The sequence below is a fragment of the Onychostoma macrolepis genome, chromosome 07 (genome assembly GCF_012432095.1).
Source record: "Onychostoma macrolepis isolate SWU-2019 chromosome 07, ASM1243209v1, whole genome shotgun sequence".
In the NCBI taxonomy this organism is placed as follows: domain Eukaryota; kingdom Metazoa; phylum Chordata; class Actinopteri; order Cypriniformes; family Cyprinidae; genus Onychostoma; species Onychostoma macrolepis.
The window spans coordinates 48,903,755-48,914,071 of record NC_081161.1 but is presented as its reverse complement, the minus strand read 5'-3'; the positions used below and the strand labels follow the sequence as shown (position 1 = coordinate 48,914,071).

Below are 10,317 nucleotides of genomic sequence, written 5' to 3'. Positions count from 1 at the left end.
TCCTTGATTAATATGAATATCGAACAAGCATCTTCCCTCCGAAGACATGTGTCGCATTTCAGGGCAAAGCTGATTTCATTTTCCAGCAGGACTTGGCACCTGCCCACACTGCCAAAAGCAACCAGTATCTGGTTTAAGGACCATGGTATCCCTGTTCTTAATTGGCCGGCAAACTCGCCTGACCTTAACCCAATAGAGAATCTGTGGAGTATTGTCAAGAGGAAGATGAGAGACACCATACCTAACAATGCAGATGAGCTGAAGGCCACTATCAGAGCAACCTGGGCTCTCATAACACCTGAGCAGTGCCACAGACTGATCGACTCCATGCCACGCCGCATTGCTGCAGTAATTCAGGCAAAAGGAGCCCCAACTAAGTATTGAGTGCTGTACATGCTCATACTTTTCATTTTCATACTTTTCAGTTGGCCAAGATTTCTAAAAATCCTTTCTTTGTATTGGTCTTAAGTAATATTCTAATATTTTGAGATACTGATTTTAGACTTTCATGAGCTGTAAGCTCTAATCATCAAAATTAAAAGAAATAAACATTTGAAATATATCAGTCTGTGTGTAATATACAAGTTTCACTTTTTTAATGGAATTAGTGAAATAAATCAACTTTTTGATGATATTCTAATTATATGACCAGCACCTGTATGCTGTTTGACCTCAAGACTAAAAATAACATTTAAAATAATAATGATGATGATTATTATTATTATTATTATTATTATTATTATTATAAATGCTGTTTGACCTCAAGACTGAAAATAACATTTTAAATAACAGTGTCTCATCTCTCTGACTACAACACTCCTGAATGAAGATCACAACAGAGAGTGGAGATGTCAGGTTACACAGAGAAACCAGCTGAAGACCTCAGCCACATATACTGTCAAGTATTCAGGTAAGAAACTACATTTTCTTTAAGCCCTTAACTGTCACAAGTTTACTTCAATATATTACGATTAAATCCTAATCTAATCATGACAAACTATATATCGTTGGAAAGGTCTAAGACTCCTAAATAGATATTTTACCACTGCTTGTTATTAAAATTATTATGAACAGTAAAAGATTTATGACAAGAGCGCACCTCAAAACATATAACAGGAGTTCTGACCTTTCTCACAAAATTTTTTTTTTTTTTTCCCTATCACATGTTTCAGTTCAAATCGGACGTTGCCTCACCATAGAAAGGGTACTTTAAAATATTCTAGCAGGCTCCTCCCCTTAGTGTCATATTACAAAATGTATTGCTGTCTTTCAGAATCAAAACTTTTATAATCTTGACAAAATAAATATTGTTGGAAAGACCTGAGTCTCCAGATTCCATATTTGGTGGTTATTTTTTGATAGAAGTAATGTTTAGAGATAAATGTATACATTTGTGACAAAAAAAGACATAAATGGAGTTTGAATGGCACCCGGTGGCTATTTGTGGTGTAACGCCTAAAAATTACATCATAACCTTAATTTATTTACTTATTATTAACTTCAAATTTGAAAAACACACACAAAAAAAGCTACTTATTTAGACACACGGCTTTAATTTTATATCAGTTTTTGATTAAAAGCTATTTTGTAAAATATTTATTAAAATATATAAAATAAAAACAGTACAAGTACATTTTCTTTACAGTAAATTTAAACTTCTATAACTTTTTTTTTTTTTTTTTCATTTTTGTTCTGCTGATTGTCTTTAAAAAGAGACCAACCTTAGGTCTGTGTTCCAAAGCGTTCATGAATTATAACGATTTAAGTTTGAATACTGCACTTTATAGACAAACTGAAGGTTCATGGTCTGCAGCTCACTGTGTTTCAGTCTCATATAAATGATGTATAAATAACTTCATGTGTTTATATTGTAATCAGCGCTGTTTCTGATCAAAAGGGTTTTTCAGTAAAGTTTTACTTCCATTATCAAAGATCATCAGTGATGCCTTCATAGATACACTTGTCTCATCTACACCTTAATTACTTTAAATAGATAACAAACATGTCTGAAAACACGTGCCTTTTTAAAAACTGCTAAATATTGGCTAATATTTAAAATTTAATGCATGACAAATAAACACCATCTCACCTCACACTTATACATTTATATCTGACTGTGTTTCTCCTCCTTGTTTGTGTGAGCTACAGCTGCCTGACTCTTACTCACAGCTGTTACTGTATGTCTGGGGAAATAATAATAATAATAATAATAATAATTAATTTTGTCCTGAACGTTCATCTTCTGCAGGTCTAAAGGATTCAGTCAGCAGCTCAAACTCAACACAAGGTACATGATCTCTGACACACTTCATCAGTCTTTTTATAATTAAATAATGCAGTTTAGCCAAATGGGGATAAAATTAATCTTTATGTCTATGGTTCTTGCATCTCTAAAATGCCTATATAGATAAATGGATCATTACCCCAAACACTGAGATGACTTCAGCTGCTCAGCTTCAGCTTTGCATGTCTTATTAATGTCACGTTATGTTTTAACTAATATTGATCCACAGATACAGCTGTCATATCAGAAACTGTGTTCTCTATGAATGCTGGATTATTAATCAGAGGTATGGAATGGCTTTGCATGCACTGAAACTATCAAGGCAATAATTGTTCATTGTTAATAAGCAATTCACAGGTTCACAGATTCCTTCTCTTCTCTCTCTCTGTTCTGTCCTGCAGTGATTGTGATTATTGTTGAGATCGCAGTGTTTGCTGCTCCTACTGTGATTCTTCTTCAGATCATCTGTGTGAGAAGAGCTGGTGAGTTTTGAACATCACAGAACCTGAGGATTCACATCGATCTCTAACAAGCTGAATCATTACAGTGCAAAGAAGATCAGTACAATTATTTATTTTGTAGAAAGACCTCTCACCACCCGACGGAAATAGAGATGTCTACAGTATTACAATGAAACACCTTCTATAAACATCATATAAAGATTACAGCAAGATTTATGTTAATGTTTATGGATATTATAGATATTTGAATACAGCTCTGAATGTCATTTTCCAGTACTGCATACTGTACAGACTGCTTTAAATATGATATTAAATACAGTCATCAAAGCGTGGCATGTACCTTAATAAACATGTATAGTTATTAACACAGATATCATAATTGTAATTTTATTTTTATATTTAAAATAAATTAAACTCTTACAAAAAGATGTTAAATGTTTTAATAGTCCAGTTTATTTATCACATGATATATTAACAGATTAATATTATTATTATTATTTTATTTATTTATTTATTTATTTTACGGATAATTTCAATGCAGAGACAAATCTTTACTTATGTTTTTCCCTAAATAAGCAAATACATGAAGGATTGTATTCCTCACCCACAACATAGTTCAACATGATTTTATGTTAAGTATTGTAAGTATAAATATAAATTCACAATTTGAAAACATTGTTTTTTGTTTTTTTTTGGTCTACAAATGATGGTGAAAATGTGTTTAAGGTATTTAACTCTGATATTGGGTAAATTTGCAATATTTACGTTAAATAAAATAGTATACTGTAGTATTTAAACAGTAACCAACTGTAATTTTACCCAACAGTAAGATACTGTTAATTTTACAGTTCCTTGCTGGCAACCAAGCTGCCAGTTATTTACTGTTTTTTAACAGGACAATTTTTAACAGTGTATTTAACCCTGATATTGGGTAAATTAGCAATATTTACGTTAAATAAAAGAGAGAGTATACTGCACTATTTATTGATTTCATACACCAGAATCTATTGGATAAAATTAAAGACATATAAGGTGCTCATCAAACAACACGTACAAGAAAAGCAGAAAACCACTCATATCTCTTGCCAGCATGACTCTGGATAACTCTGGATAAATACCAAAGTTGTTCATGTAAAAAAGGAAGAAAACCTGGTTGTTAATTAGTCTATTGTCAGTCGAACTCAGACATCCTGACCTGCAATTGAGAAATTAATTTGAATAATTAATAGAGATGTTCCGATAGCCTTTTTCCCTTCCCGATACTGATTCCGATACCGAGTACTGATCCGATACCTGGGTGTGTATCTGGGTACAGCTGTATGTACTACTAGACCTGTATGAATTAATACAATTATTTTTGGGTGTGCTTCACCATAGATAGATAGATAGATAGTCTGGCGAGTAATTTTAACTGAATTTAGGACTGGTGGTGGTGCTTTTTTGGTCATTTAGTGTTTCTGTAAAAATGGGGAAAAACTATCAATAATACTGATAAGATAATCATACTATGAATTATACTAAGAACAATATAAAAGGCACTAGTGATTAACTTGCTGCTGGATTCATGAATATTAATCACGTTGTCTGCATTGGCTCGAACGGATTTGCTGAAATCAAAACAGGGACGATAATATTAGACATCATTTAGTCGCCCAGGGTGAAGATTTAGTCGCATATGCGAGTGATTAAACATTTGGTAATGTGCTACCACGTTTGTATTTCTTCTTCGCTGCTCTAAATAGTGGTTGCTTGTGTGGCAACACAGCACAACTTCCTGTGTTTGCATTCTGAACAGCGAAGAAGAACTGATTTCCGATTTGCTGCGTTAAGCAAAGCTAGCGCGCATAACTATAGGTCTTGTTTAAAAATGGTATCGGATCGGTACATGGGTTCAAGTACTCGCCGATACCGATGCCAGAATTTTAACCCTAATAATTAATGAATATTTATTCTTGTCCTTGAAAACAAAATTATATTGTAGTTCATATTATCATGTCATGAAGCAGACCAACCGTAGAGCTCAAAACATCTTTGTTATAACCTGATCTTTGATGACCTAGATATGCCCATATGTCTCAAATCTGAGACGGTAAACATGTCTCAAACATACGCATCTGTAGCTGTAGCAGGGTTGAAGTGTTTATTCAGACCATCACTCTGTCAGCGCGTCTGATTCTGGGGCTCCGGAGACGCTTTTAAATACGACTGTCCAGGATTGTTCAGAGTCAGACTCTCAGGACGACAGCACAGACAGGTCTGATGTTTCAAGAAAGCAACTTATTTCGTAAATGTCTCCTATTTATTAACATCAAATCGTTTCAGCATACAGGAACACTTGTGACTACTCAGACAGCACAAACCAACAGGCCTCCCAACTAGTGCCAGGACTATAACAAAACTTCCCTTATTAAACCCTCTATCGCCACCTAAGGGATAAGAGGCATATTGCAGAAACACCACTAAACTGTTTATACTACATCACCCCTCCTTATGAGTTACTTAACATTTGTTACATTGAACTAGTGAAACTGTAGGTTATAACAATATTCAATTTCACCTTTTCTAATTTATTTTCACATAATCTCTGTATCTCTGTGGAATCGTAACGGCGCGTCCAGACCTAGTTTTCCCCCTCTTCGGTGATGTTATCGTAGTATCATTTCTCTCTTTCATCAACCAGTTTCACTGCCACCGAGGTACCGGGTGGAATCTCAGGCAACGATCGGGCACTGTTCCTCTTGTTGTAATACTTTCTATAGCTCCGTTTGGCCTTTTGATCTGCCTCTCTCACTTGCTGAAGATCGGGCCACTCCGGCTGCAGGTGTGACTCCAACGTGGGAACTGTGGTTCTTATTTGTCTACCCATCAAAAGCTGTGCGGGACTTACACCTGTAGCTTGAATGGGTGCAGCTCGGAAGCTCATCAAAGCTGTGAATGGGTCAGACTGTTTCAGGATCTTCTTAGCTGTTTGCACTGCCCTCTCAGCTTCTCCATTTGACTGGGCATAATAAGGGCTCGAAGTAAAGTGCTGGAAATCATAGTCTCTTGCAAAGTCTTTAAAAGCCCTTCCGCTAAACTGCGGTACATCGTCGGTGAAGAGAACGTTAGGACAGCCCCATCGTGCAAACATGTTCTTTAAGCAAGCGCGTGTTGTTTGCCCTGACAAGTCCTGAAGGTGAGCTATGTCGATATATCTTGAAAAATAGTCCACGACTATTAAGTAGTGCTGCTCATTCACTTCACAGATATCAGCACTGATTCTCTCGCATGGACGGTCTGGCAGGGAGTGGCTAGAAGTGGTTCCTTCCTTTGGTAGGCCTTGACTCCAGACAGTCCTTGCAGTCTCGGAATAGACAACTAGGAAAATAAAATATTGATATGATGACTAGGGATGCAACGATTATAGATTTTGCTGGTACGATTATTGTCTGAGGAATAATCACGGTTTTACGATTATGACGATTATTATGCATTTATTAATTTCCCAATGTATTAAATCACATGAACACTCTTTAGATGTTAAAGTGTTATTCATTGCTAGCTTTTGAAACAGAAATAACACCGTAACCAACAATACAGCACAAAATAATAATAAACAAAAGACAAATAAAAGTCCATCTCTCCCATTAGAATGAAAAAAGGTGACCGCTGCTCTGAAAACATCCATGACAGTATTTCTCTTTTGAAAATAAGATCACAAAAGTATTTAATGTTTTCAGTTTGGACATTATTTACATTTCTTTTGGACCTGGGGTAGAGAATTTGGAAACATGGTGATTTTTTTTTTTTTTTTTTTTACTTGTGAATAATACTACAATAACAAAGTTAATTAAGTATTATTAATATACGACTAATATGAACTTTATTTACCTCACAGAGGAAACTGTTACTAATGATGGAAATAAACTGAAATATTATTGTAATCAACTGTCATCCATACGTATTCAGTTTAGTAATCTTCATAATAATTCATATGATTTTACATGTGACCTGAAAAAAATCATGTCTATTGTTTTGGTTTGTGAGATCGAGATCGCGCTGCGCACGCATACAAACATTCAGGAGGACACACTTTTGGACTCGTCAAGCACTCTTCAGTTCTGAGTGTGTTGTTGTTGTTTTGCTTGCTGTTCTTCATTAAAGTTTTTGCACAGTGCAAACACTCTTTTAGTGTATATATATATATATATATATATATATATATATATATATATATATATATATTTTTTTTTTTTTTTATTTATTTATTTTTTTTTTTTAAAGTTGTCATTTTAAACACCCTTTGCATTTGTCATGAACCGCGTAACAGCCAGGTAGTGTAGCATAGAGATGGCATGCTACAAACATGCTGTTTGTTATAATGGCATTTTAGGGCAAATATTTTTGCAGTGCAATTTGAGTATAGCATAGATGCAAACTCCTCACCAACAACAACTTTTTTTTTTTTTTTTGAGAGCAAAATAGGTGACCTATGAGATTTGCTTAGAAGTAAGGCTAATAACCACTTGGTAACTGCTAGCAAGTTTTGTATAGTATTTTCTTTACTCTTTACTAAATTGTCTATGAAGGGTAATATTTTCTGTAATTGAGGTCTGAGATGTGGGAACGGTGAAGAGAGGGCAAACATTTTGCATTTTAGGTCTAATCATCCAATATTGTCTTAAATAGCCTGCACTTCATCTTTTATAACATGGGATTTTGACCAAATATATTCAATCTTGATTTTTGTAAAATGTTGCAAAAATATGTTGTTGTTTTTTTTTTTTTAATGTAAAATTACAAGTTAAGGTAATAAAAAAAAAAAAATGTGTGTGTGTGTATATATATATATATTTTTTTTTTTTTTTTTTTAAATACCTGGAATTATCTACACATGTGCATGTAAAACAAATATATATATACATAAAAAAAAAAAATCCTTGTGGATCATGCCCCCAGTTCTCACCTTTTTACCCCTTTACCTGTTTGCATCTCTGTATAGGTAAATTTACATGAACTGTCTGTTATGCCAAAATGAATAAATACCATAAAATAAATATAATGGCAATATAGTTGTTGTTACATACTTCCCAATTACATATTTGATTTAATTTTGTCTAAAATATAATACATTTATTAATAAGAATGATTATTTAAATTTTAATATTTCACTAAAACTGATTGCTTTTATTTGCGTACAATTTTATAATTAAATATTTTTATGTCTTTAATATCAAGTAACTAGATGAGAGAGGATACTGCACTACATCTGTCTAAGGTTTGACATTGATACATTTTGGGAAAGGATATATATATATATATATATATATATATATATATGATGTAATAAATCATCTTAGCCAAATAAAAATTTTAAAATATGAATTTCAATGTTAACCACGTGACGCGGAGCTGGTTTCAGTTAGGTCCTGTAAGCAACTGTAAAAGGCCTTCCTGGAGCACTTGCGCCTTATTCTTATTCGTCGCTTAGATTGAAACAAGAAGCATCTGAATCATGTCTGGAAGAGGCAAAGGCGGGAAAGGACTCGGGAAAGGAGGCGCTAAGCGTCACCGGAAAGTGCTGCGCGATAACATCCAGGGAATCACCAAACCCGCCATTCGTCGTCTGGCGCGCCGCGGCGGCGTCAAGCGCATCTCCGGTCTGATCTACGAGGAGACCCGCGGGGTGTTGAAGGTGTTCCTGGAGAACGTTATCCGCGACGCCGTCACCTACACCGAGCACGCCAAGAGAAAGACCGTCACCGCCATGGACGTCGTGTACGCGCTCAAACGACAGGGACGCACCTTGTACGGCTTCGGAGGATAAACGCCTTCAATCAGAACAAACCCAACGGCTCTTTTAAGAGCCACCCACACCGACACAGAAAGAGCTCATGTTGCTGGTTTATGCTGGAGATAGAAATAAGAAACGATACACAATACTAGTTTATAAATCTGTTTTAGAAACTGAAACTAGTTTAATGTTGGTGTGTGTGTTGTACCGAGAATATACGCGTTTTCATAACGTTGAGCCAGAAACTGATGTTTATTTTTAAGTTTTTGAAAAAGCTTGTATTACTAAGTTCCTCGAATCTGAAAACACACCTGTTAATAAAGCTCTTACTCATTCTGATCCTGATGTTGGAGCTCGTATAAGTCAGGTGTTTGAGGCACACAATCAAAGCATGTGTTTTTGCATTATACAGCGTCCTGATTCGCTATGTTTAGCTGTTTTTTATTTATTTAAGTTATTTATAAAAAAAATAAAAATACATGAGATGGCGGTGATACTTAAGTTAGAGAGCATAAGTAAAATTGGCGGGACAGCAGAGAAAAATAAAGTGTTTAATAATTATTGCTCTTTTCTACAAATTATTTCAATCGGTCTATAAGGGTTTATATGATATTTTAGGCCCATTTGTTATTGAAAAAAAGAGCGGGAATTAAAACAGAGGAAGCTCAGTGGTGGGGGCTGATGTCGCTCAAACATGGAGCGATGGGCGGGGCTATCATTTCACCGCCTGTGATTGGCCCTCGTTCCTCTCGAGGTACTTCCAGTTGTCCAATCACGGTCGAGTTTATGGGTGTGGTCTGTGGAAACACGCAATCAGAAGCCTCCACATCTCTGTGTAAATTAGCATAGGTGAGTGAATAAACGGCTCTGTGCGGCTCTTTCTAATCATTGTCTCGTCAGCAGCATCATGCCTGAACCAGCGAAGTCCGCGCCTAAGAAGGGCTCCAAGAAGGCCGTCACAAAGACCGCGGGGAAGGGAGGAAAGAAGCGCAGAAAGACCAGGAAGGAGAGCTACGCTATCTACATCTACAAGGTGATGAAGCAGGTTCATCCCGACACCGGGATCTCTTCCAAGGCGATGGGGATCATGAACTCTTTCGTCAACGACATCTTCGAGCGCATCGCCGGTGAAGCGTCTCGTCTCGCTCACTACAACAAGCGCTCCACCATCACTTCCAGAGAGATCCAGACCGCCGTGCGTCTGCTGCTGCCCGGGGAGCTGGCCAAACACGCCGTGTCTGAGGGCACCAAGGCCGTCACCAAGTACACCAGCTCCAAGTAGAGCAGCCTGAGGCTGTTAAACACCCCCAAAGGCTCTTTTAAGAGCCACCCATCTACTCGTTAAAAGAGCTTCTAATATCTTAACTACTGTAATGTAACACTTGGTCAAATAGCTAAACTTTAAGTTTTAGTTTATAACAAGTCATGTTATAAAAATGCAGTTTGATTCTTGACGTCTGTAGTTATTATTTGCGGGAATGCATTATTTAAATGCAGATTTCTGTTTTAAAATGCAGTTTCCGTAACATTTGAGGATGTTCAGGTAAACCAAACAGAATTTTATGAATAAAAAACATTCTACTGAATTTCTTGTCTTGTGTGCGTTGTTCAACTCAAAAGAGTGTATAATTCACAGTGATGTGTACTATAAAGTGCAATTAGTGTAACTGCCTCATAATATAACACATCTAATTACTCCAGAACACCTTTACATGCACTTCTATATCTCACATCACCGTAATCAAACAAGGACAAAACAGTACTTTCAACAAGATGTTTCTTGGCTGATGTGGTAAACA

The 10,317-nt window shown here is 35.9% G+C and overlaps 3 protein-coding genes across 3 annotated transcripts in view; 2 read left to right on the top strand and 1 right to left on the bottom strand.

The window, feature by feature from the left end:
* The window catches only part of LOC131544177 (carbonic anhydrase 4-like), a 144,113-nt gene that overhangs the window by 73,545 nt on the left and 60,251 nt on the right, over positions 1 to 10,317 (bottom strand). The window lies entirely within an intron of this gene.
* On the top strand, positions 8,193 to 8,595 carry LOC131544202 (histone H4). Its single transcript, XM_058782261.1, has one exon. The coding sequence runs from the start codon at positions 8,240 to 8,242 to the stop codon at positions 8,549 to 8,551; it is 312 nt and encodes a 103-aa protein (XP_058638244.1). The 5' UTR covers positions 8,193 to 8,239; the 3' UTR covers positions 8,552 to 8,595.
* On the top strand, positions 9,393 to 9,848 carry LOC131544197 (histone H2B 1/2-like). The gene has a single exon (XM_058782257.1). The coding sequence runs from the start codon at positions 9,426 to 9,428 to the stop codon at positions 9,798 to 9,800; it is 375 nt and encodes a 124-aa protein (XP_058638240.1). The 5' UTR covers positions 9,393 to 9,425; the 3' UTR covers positions 9,801 to 9,848.

Excerpts from the sequence above, each read along its gene's own strand:
- LOC131544202 (XM_058782261.1), top strand. The coding sequence starts at position 8,240 with ATGTCTGGAAGAGGCAAAGGCGGGAAAGGACTCGGGAAAGGAGGCGCT.
- LOC131544197 (XM_058782257.1), top strand. The coding sequence starts at position 9,426 with ATGCCTGAACCAGCGAAGTCCGCGCCTAAGAAGGGCTCCAAGAAGGCC.